This window comes from Symsagittifera roscoffensis, chromosome 4 (genome assembly GCF_963678635.1).
Source record: "Symsagittifera roscoffensis chromosome 4, txSymRosc1.1, whole genome shotgun sequence".
Taxonomy (NCBI): Eukaryota; Metazoa; Xenacoelomorpha; order Acoela; family Convolutidae; genus Symsagittifera; species Symsagittifera roscoffensis.
The window spans coordinates 3,546,675-3,569,589 of NC_087065.1; the positions used below are offsets into that span (position 1 = coordinate 3,546,675).

Genomic DNA, 22,915 nt, shown 5'->3' on the forward strand with positions numbered 1-22,915 from the left:
AGAAATTTTATGAATCAGTCAGACCAGTGGCGTGCGCAGAAATTTTTCTAGGGAGGTCAGTTTTTCGAAAAATTTTTATAATGTTGCCGACCTTTTTTGAGGTTGACCAATTTGACTTTCCGAGTCTTCCAAAATAGTATAAGGATCCCATTTTGTGATTTTTTTCCCAAAAAGCAGGCCAAAAAATGCGTTTTTAGGCATTTTTCGAAAAATTTTAACGAAGAAAATGCGCTTTTTTCGGCGCGCGGTCCCTCTTCAAATTTAGTCATGTTGGCGCCAAAGGCACCTTTAGAAAAATTTCGAGGTTATTCGTTGAAAAATGGATGTCATAAAGTTATACCAAAGGAAGGACCCTTTGGAAAATTTTCGGCAACCAGAATTGAGGGGGGGGGGGAGTGTAGTCACCTCCGCCCCTTCCCCTTCGGCACACTACTGAGTCAGACGTAAGTAGTTGACGTAAAACAAAAACCAAATGGAGCTACCGGCGTCGTTATTCTGACGGGCCCGCGTTTTCACCTCATTACAAACATTTGATTTGAAACGTGAGCCTATGCCCTGATCTGGCTAAATGCTGTCGTGGTGGCGTCTCTGGGCTGTTTGGGCATCGTGTTCAAGCGTTTTCCCTCCAATTTCTAATTTGAAGCTCTACCCTGTTCTGCCTGATTATGGCGATGGTGATTTTTTTCGGCTGCTTGAGCAACTTGTTCTCGCGTTTTTGCCCCCATTTCTGATTTGGAAATCTGCCATGTTTTTGCTGATTGCAATGGTGGGGTTCCTTCTGTTCTGGTTGAAAGCCGCGATGGTAACTTCTCAGGGCTGATTGGATTCGTCTACATTAATTTTTTCTTATTTCAGACGTGAGACTCCGTCCTGTTCTCCAGGGTTGAACAAAACTTCTTATCATACAATTTCCATATCTATGAAAAGTTTCTTACATTACAGTTCCATACAATTCCATACGTACAGAAAATTGAATGAAATCTCTATGATAAGCGTTTTTCCATATACAAAACAGTTGTTTTTTTTTAAATCGTTTTCTCCAAAACTTTGGGGGACCGAACGCAAAAACAACTACCTTGGTTAGCTCAAAGCACTAAAGGTTGAACTGGTCTTGCATTTATAATGCATAGAAAACGACCGGAATCGTCTTGGAGCTGTCTTTTATAAACAATTTAACGAAAAAAACAAACTCTGAAAAAATTTACAACGATGAATATTTTTAAAACGCGAATTCTTAATTTATCAGACATTGATCAAGGCGTACATAAGCATGCCATACAAAAAAAGGAGTTTTTTGGAAAAATAATTCAGCGAATAAACAAAAAAAATCCAACATTAGTGTATCCAGAACCGCGTTATGCACACAAAAAATGAAAGTTTGCATGCAAAAAAAAATTTTTGGAAAAAGTTTCTTTGAATACAAAGTTTGATTAGCGGTTGGAAAAAAAAAACAAATACTTTTTGGGGCAATTTCAAAATTACTTGCCATCAAAAAAACATAGTCATACAATTTCCATAAATGGAGACTGTATGATAAGCATTTTTTTCAAAAAACAAAATAACTCGGTTATTTTTTCATCACCAGAATAATTCATTAGAATCAAACAGCCGCAGAAATTAGTTAATATATTTTTCAACCTTTTTTTGAAATTGTATCAAAATTGTATGACAAGCATTTTTCCATACGTTTGATGTATGGAAATGTATGATAAGCATTTTCGGTGTATGGGGGTCCTCTCGGACTGACTGAATGCGGTGGTAATGCCCTCTCAGGGCTGCGTGGGCTTCGTATTTACTTATTTCTGTTCCTTTTTCAGACGTGGAATTCCGCTCTACTCTGGGTAAATGCGGTGATAGGGCCCTCTCTGGGTTGCCTCTGTGCCCCTCGTATCTACTTATTTTTGCTTACATTTCAGAAGTTGAACTCGGTCCTGGTCTGGTCTAACTGAATGCGGCGGTGATGCCCTCTCAGGGCTGCGTGGGCTGTGTATTCACTGATTTCTGTTCTTTTTTCAGAGATTGGATTCTGCTCTGCTCTGGGTAAATGCGCTGATAGTGCCGTCTCTGGGTTGGTTATGTGGCCTTCGTTTTTAAATGCTTTCGTTTATATTTCAGACGTGGGAATCTGTTTTGGTCTGGTTGAAAGTGGAGATAGTGTCCTCTCTGGTTTTGCGCGCTTCGTGTTCACTGTTTTGTTACAATTTCAAACGTGGGACTCTTCCCCTTGTTCCCGCTGAATGCGGTGATGGTGCTGTTTCTGGGCTGTGTGGGCTTCGTTTTCACTTAATTCTGTTCCTCTTCCAGACGTAGGACTTTCTTCTATTCTGGTTGAAAGCGGAGATATTGTTCAATATTTTGTTCCTAATTCAAACGTGGTTCACTGCCCTAATCTGGCTGTCTGGGCTTCGTGCTTGTTATTTTTTGTTCCTATTTCAAACCTGGGACTCTGCCCTGTTCGAACCGAATTCGGTGGGAGTACACTTTCCAGGGTGTGCGGGCCTTTTGTTCTCTAATTTCTGTTCTGATTTCAGCCTTGGAACTCCCCCCTACTGTGGTTGAACTTAGTGGTAGTGCCCTTTCTGGGCTGTGAATTATTCGTGTCCACCTATTTCTGATCTTATTACAGATGTGAGACTCTGGCTTGATCTCACTGAATGCGGCGTAGGTCCCTTTGCTGAGTTGCATTGACGTCGCAAAGTGTGTCTTTTTCCTTGCTCTATAAATGGCGAATTTCTCCTAGCCCCATTAGGAGCTAATCTCTCAAAATAATTGAATTTTTCTCAATAGCTAAAATAATAAATCTTCATATTATACCTAGTTACGAATATAATCCCTATAAAAAAAATTAACGGTTAAACTTATCAGAGTTTTATACCTAGTAACGAATATTGTCAACCCCTTTTTGCAAATGGGGGGATATAGTTAAAGATATCCGCTTTGTCCGCCGCTCTTGTTTCTTATTCGGGTTGACCAAAAATGCTAGTCATACAATTTCCATATATGGAAAAATGCTAGTCATACACTTTTCATGCAATTCCATAAGTACAGAAAATTGCATGAAAGGTCTATGATTAGTGATTTTTCATATATGGAAATTGTATGACTAGCATTTTTCCATTAACCAAAAATAATGATTTTTTACATTTTAATTTTAGTATACTTGATGAACTGTCCTTCATCATTTTCGTGTTCTCTAATATTTGTTCCTATTTCATTCAGACGTGGGACTCTGCCCTGTTCTGGCTGAATGCAGTGGTGGTGCCCCTTCTGGGATGTGTGGGCTTCGTGTTCAACATCTTCGGCATCCTCACCCTCTCCTATATGGGGATAACCTCCTCCTCCACCATGTACATGCTCATCATCTGCATAGGGGACATCATATCCGGATTTGTGGACTCCATACTCACTGTCGGGTCAGTTGTTGTTTTTTTAATTCTTATTTCAAAAATCATCAGTCTTCCAATGCTGGGTTTCGATAAATTTTTTAAAATTAAAAAAAATTAAAATTTAAAAATTAGAAATTAAAAATTATAACTTAAACTAAAAATTAAAAATTTAAATTAATAACTAAAATTTTAAATTAAAAATTGAAAATTAAAAAATATGTTCAGTCGCCACAGTATCCGGGCTTCAATAGCTTTCTGTATCCTTTCAATAAAAAAGTGTAACAACTTTTTTGTCCAAAATACGTCTGGCATTGGTGTTTTTTTTCTGGTGTTCGAAAAAATTATTTTAACAGAATAATGAAAAATGTTTGTTTTCAAAGATGTATTTTTGTTGACAGCATTGGCAACTGGTACACGAACTTGTATGCTCTGAGTCGGTTCTCTTGTAAGTTCCTGATGTGGATCAACTACGCAACCACATGCTCCACCCAATTCGTCCTCACCCTCTTCACCTTCGACAGACTTCTTGCTGTCACTTACCCCATGAAGTACAGGTCGCTCAAGACCAATCTCAGGTACAGTTTGTGAAAATTAAAAACTTTTGAGAAAACTCAAAAAATGCGAATCCATTGAAGCTGAAAAGTTTGTTGCAAAATCAAATTAGCTATATTTAATGTTCTTTTGAAATTATGCGCGGATAAGTTTTTGTGAGGCGACAGGATATTCAATTAATTTTCAGCAAATTGTAATAACTTTTAACAAGTGTTAACAAAATCGGCAATTGCCATAAAACTCTAGAAAAACAGCCGGTTTTTCACCGCCGAAATGAGTTAGAAGAAATCAGCAAAAAAAAGAAAATTTTGGAATATCTGGTGTATTTTAACCCTTAAAAAGTAAACCACTTTTGCAAAAAAAAACAATTTTTGAGTAGTGCCAACCGCAATTCGGGTCATAAAATAGAGGATAGTGAATGGGTCGAAACGAGAAAAGAAAACCATCAGCCTCTAAATTTCTACAACCCCTGACTTTTTCCGCTTCTAGATACCCTGTGATCTGCAGTGCAGTTGTGGTGACGCTGACTTACCTGTCTCTGATTGGGAACATGTACGCGTTTGACCTGGTGGACGGACAGTGTGCTAAGCCCACTTACATGAGTGAACTGGGGAAGGAGATCTATTTCCACTACTCTGCTTCTTTCATCTACTGCGGACTCCCTTCCACACTCATCTTCATATTCAACTTCACCATCCTCTACCAGATGCGGTTTGATCAGGGGGGGGGGGGGGGCAGTGGGAGGGGTGTTGCGGGGAGGGGGGGATGCGTTTCGCTGGTCATGCACAATTAAAATAATTCTATGTTTGACGCAGACTGCATCAGTTTGAGTTTCCAATTTGCAAATGAGAGAAAACAAACTCAATTCTAATTGCGCTAGTAGCCGCATTCTAAGCGGCACTCATGCAAGTAGATCGGTCCCCGTTGTGGGTGAGCGGGTTGTGGTCGGTGCTATTATTCAGGGATTCAATCCCCTCACCAACCACAGCAAGGGGTCCGTCCTTCTTCGGTACTATCTTACGACATCCTATTTCACTAGTTTACGCAAAGCGTCGAAAATGAGAAGGCGCGGAAGGAGCTCCAACTTTTTTGACATCTTTTGAGAAATAATTTTTTTTTGCCAACAGATGTTCACAATTTGTCAGCAGTAACTGAGACTCTCGAAAAAGCTACTTGTTCTTGACTTCAATTTTTCTTGAATTTTGCAGAAACCCGGGGGATCTGGTAATCTTTAAACACGGAAAAAATCTAAAATAAATTGAGATTTGAAACTTCGAGGCAGCAAAAATTAAGTTACCGTAGTAGCCAGCTTTAATTATATTGCTTTAAATTTCAGTTTTTGTTCCGACTTTTGAAGAAAATTTTGTCTCGGTTTTTTTTAAGACAAAATTTGACTTTTTAACTAGTTTTTTGACGGATTTTTTTATATCATCTTAAGATTTTGCTGTTTTGAAATCAAGTTTAAAATGACATTCCACCTGTGATTTTTTTTCGCTAAGTTATGAGGGTTTAAAGAATGTCAGTTTAACCAATTTGAGATAAATAACGCGCAATAACTTTTGTCGTGCGCTTAACGCATAAGCGGAGATTAGCTCCAATTTAAAGCAAATTGTGTTATGTATTTTTTTTATATGCTTAACTTATCACTTTGTACTTAACACAGCGTGAGGGGCGTTGGTTTCCGAAAAAAATCTTCACATTTTCTCAATTTTTTCCGAAAATTTTTTTTTAAAGCAAACACTATTCCATAGAGCTTAAAAAGCAGTTGAAACAGTCAGAACTCGTGCAAATACGAGCAGGTTTTTTGGTTTGACTTTCAAAGAAAGTTAGGAATGTACATGCTTGGGGTGATTTGTTTTTACTCATTTTCGGAAACAATTTTTCTTTCGCGGGATCGATCCCCGGATCTTCGTGTTCGCAAAGAGTTCGCACTCGCCTCTATACTACACTGGTTTTAAGGTCGCGGTGTAGCGAGTCTAACTAAACTATTTTTTTTTAAAACTCTACAAGCCTAACCCGCATGGTTTACGCGCTGCGAAGTGTCCAGCACCCTAATATCGCTCCAAATTGAATTGAGGCAAAACTAAATGCTCTGCTTATTATTTCCATACATGATTCAAAATATAATGCTTAAAAATTGATATCATCAGTCTAAAATTGATAGATTGTCAATATTTTTAATAAAAAACTATTAGAGACAAGTTGATGGGTAGTCCGAAAATTCAAGGCTTTGACCTGGTACGCGCAGTCTTGTTCTCTATTTTCACAAAAATTATCGAAACAATTCCGACTATGAAACTGCTCAGCTTTGATTTACTTGTTTTTAACATTCATTTTTTTAGTTAAAAAGTCGAAATTTGTCTGAAGAAAAAAAATCTACCCTGAGCACAAATTTTTTGTTACTTTCCTTACGAAAGTCGGAACAAAAACTGAAGAAAAAAAATATTTATTTGAAAAAAAAAACATATAACAAAAAATGAAGAAAAATTCAAAACTGCTCACAGATACGAGTAGTCTTCATTTTAAAATTAAAATTTAAATCTCAATTTTTTTTTCAGCCAAAAAAAAAACAAGAACAACACCAGCTGTGAAACATATCAGCTTTGAATTACTTAAATTTTAATCTCATTGTTTTCTTCTGTTTTTCAGCAAAAATGACAAGAACAAGAAATCTTCGTCCACCAAGTCGGGAAGGGAGCAGGCTATCACCCGTATCCTTCTGCTGATGTCGTTTGCGTTCCTCCTTTTCACAGCAGGGTGTATGTTCTTTCTCTACACCAGCGTGATCTACTTGGGACCCCAGCTGGACGGAGGGGACCCATGGGTGGGGCAGATGTATGTGGCCATGGCACAACTGCAGGTAACGCTAATTATTCAGGAGTATGTTCCCCCCAGACCACTTGAAGTATACTTGAAGTACTTACAGTGGTTGAAAACAAAAGGAAAACTCTTTTACAAACTTCTTTTAAACTCAATTAACATAAGTATCAATTCATTGACAAAACTTAGAAACTATCTTTAAAAATTTTCAGCCTGACTTTTATATGGGACCATTGGTAGTTTTTCGGGACCATACTTTTAAACGAAGTTTCCAACGGGACGATAGCTCTAAACGAGTTGTTTAACACGACTATATTTCTAAACGAGATTTTTAACGGGACCATTATTCTATCCGAGGTTTATAAGCAGACCATATTCTAAACGAGATTTTTAACGGGACCATTATTCTATACGAGGTTTATAAGGGGACCATACTTCTAAACGAGATTTTTAACGGGACCATTATTCTATACGAGGTTTATAAGGGGACCATACTTCTAAACGACATTTTTAACGGGACCATTATTCTATACGAGGTTTATAAGGGGACCATACTTCTAAACGAGATTTTTAACGGGACCATTATTCTATACGAGGTTTATAAGGGGACCATACTTCTAAACGAGATTTTTAACGGGACCATTATTCTATACGAGGTTTATAAGGGGACCATACTTCTAAACGAGATTTTTAACGGGACCATTGTTCTATACGAGGTTTAGAAGGGGACCATATTCTAAACGAGATTTTTAACGGGACCATTATTCTATACAAGGTTTATAAGGGGACCATACTTCTAAACGAGATTTTTAACGGGACCATTAATCTAAAAGAGGTTTATAAGGGGACCATACTTCTAAACGAGATTTTTAATGGGACCATTTTTCTATACGAGGTTTAAAAGGGGACCATACTTCTAAACGAGATTTTTAACGGGACCATTGTTCTATACGAGGTTTAGAAGGGGACCATATTCTAAACGAGACTTTTAACGGGAAAATTTTTCTAAACGAGGTTTATAAGGGGACTATAATTTAAACGAGGTTTTTAACAGGACCATTGTTCTATAAGAGGTTTATAAGGGGACCATACTTCTAAACGAGATTTTTAACGGGACCATTTTTCTAAAAGAGGTTAATAAGGGGACCATACATCTACACGAGATTTTTAACGGGACCATTATTCTATACGAGGTTTAGAAGGGGACCATATTCTAAACGAGATTTTTAACGGGACCATTATTCTATACGAGGTTTATAAGGGGACCATACTTCTAAACGAGATTTTTAACGATACCATTTTTCTAAAAGATGTTAATAAGAGGACCATACATCTAAACGAGATTTTTAACGGGACCATTATTCTATACGAGGTTTATAAGGGGACTATAATTCTAAACGAGATTTTAAAAGGGACCATTATTCTATACGAGGTTTATAAGGGGACCATACTTCTAAACGAGATTTTTAACGGGACCATTTTTCTAAAAGAGGTTAATAAGGGGACCATACATCTAAACGAGATTTTTAACGGGACTATTATTCTATACGAGGTTTAGAAGGGGACCATATTCTAAACGAGATTTTTAACGGGACCATTATTCTATACGAGGTTTATGAGGGGACCATACTTCTAAACGAGATTTTTAACGGGACCATTAATCTATAAGAGGTTTATAAGGGGACCATACTTCTAAACGAGATTTTTAACGGGACCATTTTTATATACGAGGTTTATAAGGGGACCATACTTCTAAACGAGATTTTTAACGGGACCATTGTTCTATACGAGGTTTAGAAGGGGACCATATTCTAAACGAGATTTTTAACGGGACAATTTTTCTAAACGAGGTTTATAAGGGGACCATATTTCTAAACGAGATTTTTAACAGGACCATTGTTCTATACGAGGTTTGTAAGGGGACCATACTTCTAAACGAGATTTTTAACGGGACCATTTTTCTGAACGAGATTTATAAGGGGACCATACTTCTAAACGAGATTTTTAACGGGACTATTATTCTATACGAGGTTTATAAGGGGACTATAATTCTAAACGAGGTTTTTAACAGGACCATTGTTCTATAAGAGGTTTATAAGGGGACCATATTCTAAACGAGATTTTTAACGGGACAATTTTTCTAAACGAGGTTTATAAGGGGACCATATTTCTAAACGAGATTTTTAACGGGACCATTATTCTATACGAGGTTTAGAAGGGGACCATATTCTAAACGAGATTTTTAACGGGACCATTAATCTATAAGAGGTTTATAAGGGGACCATACTTCTAAACGAGATTTTTAACGGGACCATTTTTCTATACGAGGTTTATAAGGGGACCATACTTCTAAACGAGATTTTTAACGGGACCATTGTTCTATACGAGGTTTAGAAGGGGACCATATTCTAAACGAGATTTTTAACGGGACAATTTTTCTAAACGAGGTTTATAAGGGGACCATATTTCTAAACGAGATTTTTAACGGGACCATTATTCTATACGAGGTTTAGAAGGGGACCATATTCTAAACGAGATTTTTAACGGGACCATTATTCTATACGAGGTTTATAAGGGGACCATACTTCTAAACGAGATTTTTAACGATACCATTTTTCTAAAAGATGTTAATAAGAGGACCATACATCTAAACGAGATTTTTAACGGGACCATTATTCTATACGAGGTTTATAAGGGGACTATAATTCTAAACGAGATTTTAAAAGGGACCATTATTCTATACGAGGTTTATAAGGGGACCATACTTCTAAACGAGATTTTTAACGGGACCATTTTTCTAAAAGAGGTTAATAAGGGGACCATACATCTAAACGAGATTTTTAACGGGACTATTATTCTATACGAGGTTTAGAAGGGGACCATATTCTAAACGAGATTTTTAACGGGACCATTATTCTATACGAGGTTTATGAGGGGACCATACTTCTAAACGAGATTTTTAACGGGACCATTAATCTATAAGAGGTTTATAAGGGGACCATACTTCTAAACGAGATTTTTAACGGGACCATTTTTCTATACGAGGTTTATAAGGGGACCATACTTCTAAACGAGATTTTTAACGGGACCATTGTTCTATACGAGGTTTAGAAGGGGACCATATTCTAAACGAGATTTTTAACGGGACAATTTTTCTAAACGAGGTTTATAAGGGGACCATATTTCTAAACGAGATTTTTAACAGGACCATTGTTCTATACGAGGTTTGTAAGGGGACCATACTTCTAAACGAGATTTTTAACGGGACCATTTTTCTGAACGAGATTTATAAGGGGACCATACTTCTAAACGAGATTTTTAACGGGACTATTATTCTATACGAGGTTTATAAGGGGACTATAATTCTAAACGAGGTTTTTAACAGGACCATTGTTCTATAAGAGGTTTATAAGGGGACCATACTTCTAAACGAGATTTTTAACGGGACCATTTTTCTAAAAGAGGTTAATAAGGGGACCATACATCTAAACGAGATTTTTAACGGGACCATTATTCTATACGAGGTTTATGAGGGGACTATAATTCTAAACGAGATTTTAAAAGGGACCATTATTCTATACGGGTTTATAAGGGGACTATAATTCTAAACGAGATTTTTAGCAGGACCATTATTCTATACGAGGTTTATAAGGGGACCATACTTCTAAACGAGTTTTTTACCGGGACCATTGTTCTATACGAGATTTATAAGGGGACCATACTTCTAAACGAGTATTTAAACGGGACCATTGTTCTATACGAGGTTTATAAGGGGACCATACTTCTAAACGAGATTTTTAACGGGACCTTTTTTCTAAACGAGGTTTATTAGGGACCATACTTCTAAACGAGATTTTTAACGGGACCATTATTCTATACGGGTTTATAAGGGGACTATAATTCTAAACGAGATTTTTAGCAGGACCATTATTCTATACGAGGTTTATAAGGGGACCATACTTCTAAACGAGTTTTTTACCGGGACCATTGTTCTATACGAGGTTTATAAGGGGACCATACTTCTAAACGAGATTTTTAACGGGACCATTGTTCTATACGAGGTTTAGAAGGGGACCATATTCTAAACGAGATTTGTAACGGGACAATTTTTCTAAACGAGGTTTATAAGGGGACCATATTTCTAAACGAGATTTTTAACAGGACCATTGTTCTATACGAGGTTTATAAGGGGACCATACTTCTAAACGAGATTTTTAACGGGACCATTTTTCTAAACGAGGTTTATAAGGAGACCATTCTTGTAAACGAGATTTTTAACGGGACCCTTATTCTATACGAGGTTTATAAGGGGACTATAATTCTAAACGAGGTTTTTAACAGGACCATTGTTCTATAAGAGGTTTATAAGGGGACCATACTTCTAAACGAGATTTTTAACGGGACCATTTTTCTAAAAAAGATTAATAAGGGGACCATACTTCTAAACGAGATTTTTAACGGGACCATTATTCTATACGAGGTTTATAAGGGGACTATAATTCTAAACGAGATTTTAAAAGGGACCATTATTCTATACGAGGTTTATAAGGGGACTATAATTCTAAACGAGATTTTTAACAGGACCATTGTTCTATACGAGGTTTATAAGGGGACCATACTTCTAAACGATGTTTTTAACGGGACCTTTTTTCTAAACGAGGTTTATAAGAGGACCATACTTCTAAACGAGATTTTTAACGGACCATTATTCTATACGAGGTTTATAAGGGGACCATACTTCTAAACGAGTTTTTTACCGGGACCATTGTTCTATACGAGGTTTATAAGGGGACCATACTTCTAAACGAGATTTTTAACGGGACCTTTTTTCTAAATGAGGTTTATAAGGGGACCAGACTTCTAAACGAGATTTTTAACGGGACCTTTTTTCTAAACGAGGTTTATAAGGGACCATACTTCTAAACGAGATTTTTAACGGGATCATTATTCTATACGAGGTTTATAAGGGGATTATAATTCTAAACGAGATTTTTAGCAGGACCATTATTCTATACGAGGTTTATAAGGGGACCATACTTCTAAACGAGTTTTTTACCGGGACCATTGTTCTATACGAGGTTTATAAGGGGACCATACTTCTAAACGAGATTTTTAACGGGACCATTGTTCTATACGAGTTTTATAAGGGGACCAGACTTCTATACGAAATTTTTAACGGGAGCATTATTCTATACGAGAGTTAAAAGGGGACCATACTTCTAAACGAGATTTTTAACGGGACCGTTAATCTATACGAGGTTTATAAGGGGACCATACTTCTAAACGAGTACTCAACTAAGCACTCAGTAATGTTCTTAGTGTGTTCATGCACTCGAGATGGCAAAAATGAACAAACTTAAATATTAGGACCAGAGGAAAAAGATCCCCCTTTGAATTATTTTGAATTATTTTTTTATGGTAACGGACCTTAAAATTTTTCGACGCCAATACCTGCTAATTTTAAGGGGGTGCGCGCGCCGAAAAAACGCAATTTTTTGGTCAATGTTTTCCAAAAAGGGGCCTCAAAACGCATTTTTTTTGCATGTTTTTAAAAATTTTGTTTGCGGCGCAGAAATCCTGACCAAAACAGGGTCTTTTTAGTGCTTTGGGAGAGCTCAGAAAATCGAACTAAAAAAAAGGTCGACCAAATTTCGAAAGTTTTTTGAAAATCCGCCCCCCTCGAGAAAATCCTAGATCTGCCCCTGACTCCCCCCCCCCCCCCCTCAAAAAAAGTGGGAGGGGGAGGGTGTGCGGAGTGGAAGAGGAGGATATTAATTTGATCCAGTATATTTTTGTGGCTTAAGCTCACTAGCGTTTCTACATATTACGTTTTTCTTTAATTCCTCGACTTCGGTCATATTGTAGCACAATTTTGTGCCAGTTTTGGTCGGAACTCTTAGAATTTTATAAAATCTTTTGCAAAAATTGTAGATGCCTGAAGCTCAGCGCAATGTTCTTTTTTATTGAATATTATTTCTTGACTAGGAGTTACCTTCGACAGCCAATGTGTCGTTCAATTTCTCCTTCTACCTGATGGGTAGCAAGATGTTCAGAAAGGGATTCTTAGACATGTTGCAGAGCTACTTCTGCTGCAGGAAAGCGGGGCGCCAAGCCGAAATGACCAGAACGGGCGCTTCTTCGAACAACAACATCAATGCTGACATGTAAACAACCGAGATACCTTCAGTCCTTGACGAATGATTTGTTAACCCTTTTTCTAGGTAAAATATAAGTTCAAAATCCTGTAAATTAGAAAAGTATTGCATGAACTCCTCTAAAACTACTGTCCCAAAACACAATTATTGGCTGGTATCTGCATGTGAAGTTGAATTGCATTTGAGGAAAATAAAATATTTTTACTCAGAGTTTTCAAAATACTTTTCTCTTCTACTTTGTAAGCTTTGTTTTTTTTTTAGTAATTTTAAATTGCCTATAGATCAATGTGAAGCAATTTGAAAACAATCTTATTAAAAATCGCGCTTCAAAAAACCCAAAGTACAGTTTGACCTTTTGAAGTGTTTTTTTTTGTTCAGATTGTTTTCAAGTTTATCCTCAAGTGAGCTACAGATTTCACATTAACCTAAAAGCATCAAGCCTTCATCTAAAGATAGTCTGTTTTCATTACCTCGCAGAACTCCAGGTTGAAAGATTCTGTCAAGACAAGTGTATGATTGAGGTTGTTTTTTGCCTAATATTTTGACTTCTCACGTCACGTGATCATTCAAGTCCAACTAGATCAGGTTGTGACGAATTTGAACTAAATTAACTTGGAATTTTGTTCAGAATTTTTTGTCCGCTGAAAGAAATTTGTCGGTTTTTTCCATCATCCAATAAATAGAAAACATTAACTATTTTCATGAGTTAATTCGTTATACGTCATTACAAATATCTGAAGGTCAGCCTCTAATTCCTGTCTAATTTCTTATCTATTTTAGTCTGAAAAATAAAATTATTCAGACCAGTTTTTCTCGACCCTGAAAAAACTGTATGAAAAATGTTGCACAAAGACAACTATAACCAATGGGGCTTTAATGTGATACAACACTCAAACCCTACCGCGTTTAAGAAAAATGAAAAAAAAAATCGGTTATAATGGATTTTCGTGGTCTAAAATATTGTCAGTATAATCAATTCCCATTATAGCTCAGACAACAAAATTGGACTAAAAATAGATTTAAATTCATTTTTTGTCTCGCAAAAAACACAATGCATCATAATTGTTTGAGTTTGATTGAACACTATAATTATTGGATTTAACACTTCAAATCCATTAAAATGGATTATGAAGTCAGTAAAAAATCTAAATTGAATGGATTTTTTCCACTTTATTTTTGTTTCGCGTCGTGCAAATTTTTGCAAGATATTTTGCATTTACCAAACGAAAAATGCGGAAAATTTGCAAAGCGAGTATAAGGCCAAAAGATAATCTCCCCTCAAACGTTTGCCTCTTTGCTCCCTTACAATCCGCATCCCAACCTTTGCCCCTTTGCCCACCGCCCTCTCGCACCTGAAACAACTGCCCCCCTTCACCTGAAAAACCAAAATTCTCGCCCCGGCACCCGAGCCAATACGCTCAGGTAGGGTGTGTGTGTGTGTGTGTGCGCGCGTGTGTGTGTGTGTGTGTGTGGGGGGGGGGAAGTTGGTTCAGTTGGGCTTCATGTGAGAGAGGAGGGTTGGTTCAGTGGGGGCGGGGTTGGTTCAGGTGGAGAATGGCGGGGTAAGGGTACAAAGAGGGCAAAGGGGCAAACGTTGGGGGGAGGAGGGGTAAGGGGCAAAGGGCAAATGCTAGTTAATGGAAAGTTGAATTAGTCCACCTCCAATAATTTTATCTACCACCAAAGTTTTCAATAATTTGGGAAAATTGTTGAAAGGAACAAAATTCAGTTATTAACTAACTGAATTTGCGCAGTAAAAAATTAAATTGAACAACAAGTAATCAATTTTAAATTAAAACGTAGAGTTTAATTTATTTGAGTTGAAATTCGCATCTCAATAAAACGGAAAAAAATTGATTATAATAGAACTTCAGTGTCAGTGTCTACAAAAGTACAAAAAATTAGGTATAATGGATTAAAAACTATATTTGTTGCTTGGAAAAATTTTTATATTACACTGTCAATTGAAAATAGCCAGTTTGTTTTTACATTTGTGGACACTGTCAATGGAACTCAATTATAATCCATTTTTATTATTGGAATTTTAAGGGGGGCTTAAGAGTTTTAAATGATCAAATTTTTAGCTTTCATTGAATTTACAAATGTCTCTCCGGATTATTTTTGCCGCTTTCTATCCATATTGAGAAAATGACCTAAAAACTTTTGTATTGATATTTTCAAGTGTTTAGTATTGATTTAATTAATTCTGACAAAATTTTATAACTTTGAACAATTTCGTCCAACTTTTTTGATATTAGACAAGCACGACGAAGACAAACGTTTATCGACGAAGACAGAAGTTATCAGAATTATTATGGTACAAATTGTTTTAAGAGATTTCGACTAGATTTCGACTAGATTTCTCTAAAACAAATCTATGCTTAAGCATTCAATTTTTTTGCTGAAAAATTCATTAGGAAATTATGCTGCTCAATATAGTTTGGGTAAGGTAAAAAAATTAGCGCAAAGCATTGCGAAAATTGTTTTCAAATTGGAGTAAAGGAAAAATGATATGACATAACCAAAACTGTTAGTTTTAAGCTCTTCAACAAAAATATGTTTTAGCCTTCAGAAGCTTTGTTGAACTACATAAAAAGCTCAGTTTAATTTTATTTGGTTCATTAATTGATCTGGTAGTTTACAGGGTTAAATTTTATTGTAACTTAAGGCCGACAAAGAACTATTCTTGTTGCAAATATCTGGATTCAAACAATTTATTGATTCTGGTATAAATTTAAGCAAGACATGCTAGCATCATTTTTTGTTTTCTATCAACACCATTGGAAAAAAAATTCTTTGTAGTAGTTAGAACATAGTTGAAAGATGCCTGAGGGGAAAAGAGCCCGGCCGAGGGCACGAAGTGCCCGAGTGCGGCTCTTTTGCCGGGGGCCACCTTCAACTATGTTCTAACAGTTGAAGAGCATGTTTTTGCTTTTTCTGAGGGAAAGATGCCAGAAAAAAAACGTGAAAGAGCCCGGAAAATTGTGAAAGAGTCCCGAAAATTGTGAAAGAGCCCGGAAAAGTGCACGAAACTATGCAATTGATTTCTTTATTCATTCATGCTCTAATATTTCATTTTTCATTCATGCCTTGTCGTGAAAGAACATGTGTGAAAGAGCAAAACATACTCTTCTGTTGTACTGAATTGCTCTTAGTTTTGTTTTGAAAATAAAAATAATTTTCATACCATTTTTTTTAAAATAGCGTATAGTAGAGTAAAATTACCAATTAAGCCAACTTGGGCTAATAAATGCAAGCAAAGTGTCCACTTTATGCTCAGAAATCAATTTGCAAGTTAAAACGATGGTAGGAATTTATCAGACGCTTGGTGGATCCCAAGATCCCGTTGTGTTTCCTCTCCAGAATTTGTTGCATTGAGAATATTTTGGTTCAAGTTTTGCAGGAGAAATATATTCTTTCTCTTTTTCCTCTAAATTTTTTGTTATAAAGCGCCAAAAAACCAAAAAAAAAACATTTTGATTTTTTTTTGGCCCAGGAGAAAGTGGACGTTAGTTGGTTAAACTTTAAAAAATAATAATTTTTTGCATGTTTTTATGCTTTTTCAGTGGGTAATCTGAATATTCATGGTTTGAAAGTGAGTAATCTGAAAATATGAGATTGGTGTAAGTAATTTTTGTCAAAAGATTGTAATTAAATCATCAAAGGTGCGTTAAATATGACTTATTGGGCCTTATTTTGAAAAATTAACCTAATTGAAACTAATTTCATACCAACAACTTGAAAAAAATGTGTCAAAAAGTCGCTTCACTTATTGTCGAACTTATCATTTTAGTTCTCAGCTGTTTTGGGCATTCAAAAACTGTCTGGTATTTTGGAGACTCTTACAACGGCGGCCTGTGGCTAGCATGCTACCAACACCCAAACTTCACCGAAGACTCAAACCAAACCAAAAAATGCGAAATATACAACAGCACGGTTGCTAAGGCGTTATCACATGATTATACTGAAACTCTAGTTTGTAAAGGGTTTTTACTTTCTGCTAATATTCTGGCCGGAATTCTGATGATTCTTTTCACAGCTTCGATGAATACTCAAAAAGCTGATTGCACGCCTATAGGTCCGGCCTCTTTTCAATTCGTGTTTTTACTAATAGTCGCCTCTCTTATGACTCACGCGTTTATTAATAATAACCCCGACAGCAAAAATAAAGTTGGAGCTAGTTTGATTGTATTGTGGCTATCCGTACCTGTTTCGTTAGCTCAACTTGTTATAATTTCAACGATGTTGCTGAAATGTTGGAAAAAGTGTCCCCTGAAAGCGCCAGAAAAGGAGGATACGCCTCGATACCCGCTGATAGACCCTATTCATCTTGGGCCTCAATTGGATGCTATGGCAAATCAGAGTAGAGACATTAGTAAAGTCATTCAAAAGAAGAGTTTAGCCGAACAAGATTACAGGGATCTCTTCAATTATTTCCCCCTCATAACATATATTACAATTATGATAATTTATTCCAGGAAATGGCAAGTATTTAAGATGGATCCCACAATTTTTATGGAAAATTCAAAAGCACAAGTAAACAATTGCGAACCATTTTTTCGTGGACTTTAAGGCCTGAAAACTTTCCTTCAGGGACCCATCTAAATTTAAGGGACCCAAATATCACACTTGCACCTCACATATAATTTTAAAGAAGTCCACCCCTGTACCCTTAAAGCGAAGTTTTTGCGCTATAAGTTAAATTTCAAACTTTGCGAATTGCCGCTTTCTTGAAATTTTGGAAGTTGTCGCTTGTTGCTAGATGTTTTTGTTGCGAGCTGTCTTTTGTTGCGAGCTGTCTTTTGTTGCGAGTTGTTGCACTACCCTGTACAGGACATTCAATTGTTAAACATATGCGTATTTGGTTCCATATATCTGTTCCAGTAACAATTTCCGTCCTCATTTTTGTAATAGGGGCGGAGGAGGGGGGAGTGGGGGGGGGGGGGGGGGGCGGTTGGTTGAAGAGATCTTTGTTACAGTGTACCATATGGTACAAGCAATCAGACTATAAGCGTTTCAACTGACACACAGGGGCTTGACGAGTTCGCAAGGTTCCAGCAGAAATATCGCGCAAGTCTGGATCTAACAGGAAAAGGTTACATTGAGAGTAACTTAGATATCGACAGCCACCGGTATATTACAGTATTCGATAGAAATCCAGACGAAGACAATGTAGCAGAAAATTGGAAGCCCAACCTTAATCCCGATGCTTATGATGATGATGATAACAATACTTATAAATCAAGTAAACAGGATGAACAAGTTTTGGAGCTTTGATTAAAATTTGAAAAACCTATCTCATTTTTTTTCGCTCAGGATATAAATAAATCAGTATTTGAAATCAGTAGAAAAAAAGGTGCTACAATTAGCAACTTTTTTCGTTAATAATTTCCAATAAAGTTCCTAAAAACTTCTGTAAGATTTTAAAAGCATTATGGTGGACCTCAAACAAAAAGACGAAAGTTTTTAAAAACTGTTTTAAAGTATGTGTGGGGTCTAGAGCAAATACCATCCAATATGTCAAACATCCGCTATGTCAATCGAATTTACATAATAGTTACTTAAAAATATGACGCTTGAAATTCAAATTCAAGAAATACCTCAATTAGCCGATTCCAATTTGGCCGGTTATCGGCTTAAGGTCGCCGGTGGCTATAAGTTTCATTAAGAGTCATGTGTATCATACAACTCTCATTTATGAAAACTGCATCATAGGCAATTTTTACATTGCTGCAAAAAGTTTTCCGAGCAAGAAAAATCCAAATTTCAGGAAATTTTTTTACTCTCCCCCATCTCGCATTTTATGGTATAACGAGTGGTGTTACAAATTTATGAATGATTGGCAAATATGTCTGTTATAGCTTAGTTAGTCCGCATGTCTGTTTTCATAAGAATAGGATCACGTGACCAATCATTTTAATTGTAAAAATTTACTGTTGAGGGAAAAGGAAGAAACCATTTTTTTTGCTCAAATTTTAAGCGCATCATCACTTTCATGCTCAAATGAGCATTTTTGAAAAAAAAAATTGCCTGCAAAATTGTTATTTGTGTCAAGGCTGAATTTTAGAAATAGTAAAAAACTGACTCAGAATTTTTATGCGAATCCTAACTTTGTTAAAAGTTAGGACACAATTTTTCACTAATAAACTTTTTGAGATTTTTGATCAATCTCAGAGCTTTCTGTATTCATAATTCTGAGTGATCTATGAAAAAGTAGCACATACGGTTATTACCTAATTTACGAGTAAAAAGATGTGACAAAACTCGAGAAGTAATACTTTATATGAGCTATGAAAAATGCTGCCCATTTAATTCTTATGAAAAAATGCTTCTCGTAGAGTTTTCTGAAGCATTTTTGCATTTTTGGTCAACCGGGGATGTTTGCATAGCAATTTGAATTTTCGGATATTTGATGTATCGGATTTTTGCATGTGTCACTCTCACAAACCCTAGATATATCCACATATCCAGCTAGGTTTTTTTCCTTTACGACAAATTTTTCCGATCTTTTGCTTATCATCATTGAGCTAAGCGCAATGCATCGATATGCCAATTTATTGTTTACAGCTTCAATTTTCGTAACAAGTTTCAGCCCTTTGTGACTAGTTTTTTTTGTAGTTCACAACTCATGGACAAAAGTGTTGTCAGTGTGAAATAATTCAACTTTGCATTCGAAAAAGTTTTCAGGTTGAAAAGCAATAAAGGATTTTATCGAGCCTCAAAAAATTCAGCTCACGACACTTTTTTTTGTTTCTCTAATGAGTATAATGACAACATTGAGTCTTATGTCTTTCTGAACAATTTTTGAAATTTAATGTACTTCAAGACAGACTTTTTACCTGAAAAAAAAATTAAAATGATTAGATTCAAAAATTAAAACAGCCAAAATGCCTTATGCGGTTATAATTACCCTCAGTTTAGATAAAAATTTAAACGTGTTCTCCCGATTAATTGATCTCAAAGAATGCAGAAGTATAAGTTTTGGGTTCCACCAAAGAGCAAGTTTGAAAGATGGGTCCCGCATTTTTTGACAAAAAATCAAAACACAAGTAAGCAAAAGGTTGACCTCCTCTATAAATTAAGTCAATGGAAAAATAGTAATCATACAAAATTGATACGTTTTGCTAAAGAGGTGTAATCGATTTTTCTAAGATTTTTTTAGTGTTGGCATAAAATTCGGTGTATCGACATTAATAAAACAAAAAACATTTTTTGCCATTGAGAAGCTCTAGTCATACAATTTTTCCATATACGGAAATTGTATGACTAGCGCGCTTTTTGATGACGAAAGCAAAAAAGATTTCGAAATTGCCCTAAAAATTTTTTTCTCTCAACTGCAAACTAACGTCGTACTCGATAAACATTGTCCACAAACTTTAGTTGCGTGAAAAAATTAATTGTTTATTTAACGCGTTTTTAATCCCTAATTAATGAAAATTTCAAATTTAGAAACTTTCATCTTTGAAAATTTAAGCCAGAGTTTAAATGTTGATACTTTCCTTATATCCTTTGTGTAAAACAAGTGCAAGAAAATTCAGGTTGTTTGTCATGCCTTGTAAATGCCAGACCGTTCAAATTTGCAAGACCGTTTTAATGCAAGACCAGTTAAAAATACAACCTTAAAATTTGGTAATCTGAGTTCAGAAAAAAAAAACATTTTTTTTTGTTGTGTGGAAAGCTATATATAATTTCCATATATGAAAAATCAGTGATCATAGACCTTACAAAAAATTTTCCATACTCATGGGATTGCATAAAAAGTGTTTGATTAGCATGTATTCATTGATGAAAATTGAAGGCTTGGCATTTTTTATTAAACCTGGTAGCCATGTTTTCGAAATTTTTAAAGCTTAAAACTTTTATACGGTGATCCATTTTAGTTTTAAGGACCCATCATATCGGTATCAATCTCAAACCAAAGGATTGATCTTGGTAACCATGAAAGACCAAGCAAAAGTATAATTTATCTCTCGAGAAAAGCTTAACTTATTTTTTCGTGTTATCAGAATTTTTCTCTCCGACGCCTCGTAACAAAAAACAAACAAACACCAAGCAAATTTTCAGTGACCCTAACACAGATTTGCTGTAAATCTGACAATGTGCAAGATAATGTATTCACATTTTTTGAAATATTTTGTCTGCATTCTTATCGTTGTTTTTAGCTGAGGATAATAAGTAATTCTAATGAAAAATTTTCAAGCAAGCATCAAAATTTGTCGCGAGATGCAAAATTAGGTTGAAATATTCAATTCTGTGCAGTAAATGTGCTTTCTTTTTTTTATTCCGACCAAAAAAATGTTTGTTTTTATTTTTTTCATTCAAAAAGCAAAGTCGCAATGGGTGTGGTGAAGGCATTCAAAGTTTGAATCAATCAAAGTTAAAACTTTTGCAAAAATTTTCTCAGCGTTGAGAAAAAAAACATTCCGAAGCTCATGTTTTTAGTCAGTGTTTTGTTTAGCTATTATAGATGAAACAAAACCGCACAAAAAAATTTTTGCCCTGAAAAACTAGTTTCTGAATCTTTGATCAAAAAAATTCCAAAAAAAAAAAATAAAAAAAGATGCAACAAATTCAAATTTTTTTTACTGACGCTTTTATCTTCTTTTTGTGCCTTCCATAGCCATACACCAAAAAAGACCCAAAATAATCTGTTTTTGTTTTTGTGTGGTCGGTGCTTTTGTGCTTTATGCAAAGCAACCCTCGATAGCGTTTTAGATAGTTTTCTTCTGCGTCTCAACAATGAATACTTTTTCAGAACCTTTCAATAGAGCTAGAATCAAAAATGAGAGGGATTAACTAGCATATCATTATAACTTGAACGATGCCGTGAGTTTGTGATACGTGACTATGCGTAGCGGAATATGTTCAAACACTTAGTTTCTACTACACTTTCATTACAAACTGGTTTTTAGAACGTAAATACACATACAGAACAAGGATAGTTGGTGGCTGTGTAAGTAGCACAGAATGTTCCGATCATATTCATCAACAATTACAAAAAAAAATCTTTTTTTTTTTAAATTGAAGTAGATGCTTGTCCGCGGTGTGATGAGAAAACTATTTGAACTTGTAGAAAGTTAGTCACTCAAACGGCATAATTGACATCACTTTTCCAAAAAATGAATAACATACAAAGCATAAAAAAGCTTTTAAAAAAATTGTAAATTTTTTCATCACAATAATTTTTTTAAAAATTGGAAACATTTTAGTCTAGGAAGGACTAAATTAAACAAAAATTTTGTCTAGAAAGCGCTAAATAGTAAATGATTTAGTAAAACTAAGTTTTTACTAAGATTTAGATAGCGAACCTTACTCGATCGGTAAACATTTAGATTGAGAATTTTACTCAATTGCTTTACTTGCTCAAAGGTAGATTGAAACTACGTTTTTTCAAACCGGTTTTTCCCAACAATGGGAACATTTTTGAACTAAAAAATTTTTGAACCTTCGAAAACCTTTTGAAAAACAGGTCGTTCGAATCACGGCTGAAAATGCTCTAATGTGATAATTCATTCAACCCATTCTGATGATTTTTCGTGGTACCTCATTTTGCGTGAAACACAAAAAACAGCAAAAACTAACAAGGATAGCCGGTTACTGTGCAAGTAGCACAGAATTTTCCGACCAGTCTTAGAAAGTTACAACAAAATTATTTTTCCAATTAGTGTCGTTTTCTCGATTTGGTGAGATAAAGGAATCTGAGCAAAAAATAGAGCCTAGGCATTTCCCTCAATCATTGTAAAACATTCCAATTAGAGATTAAACTTAGAAGACAAACAATAAAAAAACCAAAAAAAATTTTAAAAAAATTAATTTTTTTTGAACAATTTTTCAGAAAATTTTTCCCCCAAAATTTTGAAAATTTGATTCCTAAGATGAAAGTTAGAACTCCAAAAATTAAGTACATTAGAGTAAAACTATCTTTGCAAGACTTAAATTAAGCATAAATAAGGTAATGTATGCATGCTCACTCGCTTGAAGTTAGACGAAAATCAAAATTTT

The 22,915-nt window shown here is 35.5% G+C and overlaps 1 protein-coding gene across 2 annotated transcripts in view; it reads left to right on the top strand.

The window, feature by feature from the left end:
• LOC134845140 (galanin receptor 2b-like) overlaps positions 1 to 13,057 on the top strand; it is a 21,538-nt gene extending 8,481 nt beyond the window's left edge. For both annotated transcript variants that reach the window (XM_063862017.1, XM_063862016.1), the window contains exons 3-7: positions 3,220 to 3,413; positions 3,785 to 3,961; positions 4,428 to 4,649; positions 6,588 to 6,798; positions 12,744 to 13,057. In XM_063862017.1, coding sequence (XP_063718087.1) covers positions 3,220 to 3,413; positions 3,785 to 3,961; positions 4,428 to 4,649; positions 6,588 to 6,798; positions 12,744 to 12,926 — 987 coding nt within the window. In that variant the 3' untranslated portion in view covers positions 12,927 to 13,057. The remainder of the gene's footprint in view (positions 1 to 3,219; positions 3,414 to 3,784; positions 3,962 to 4,427; positions 4,650 to 6,587; positions 6,799 to 12,743) is intronic.
• The last annotated feature ends 9,858 nt before the right edge of the window (positions 13,058 to 22,915 follow it).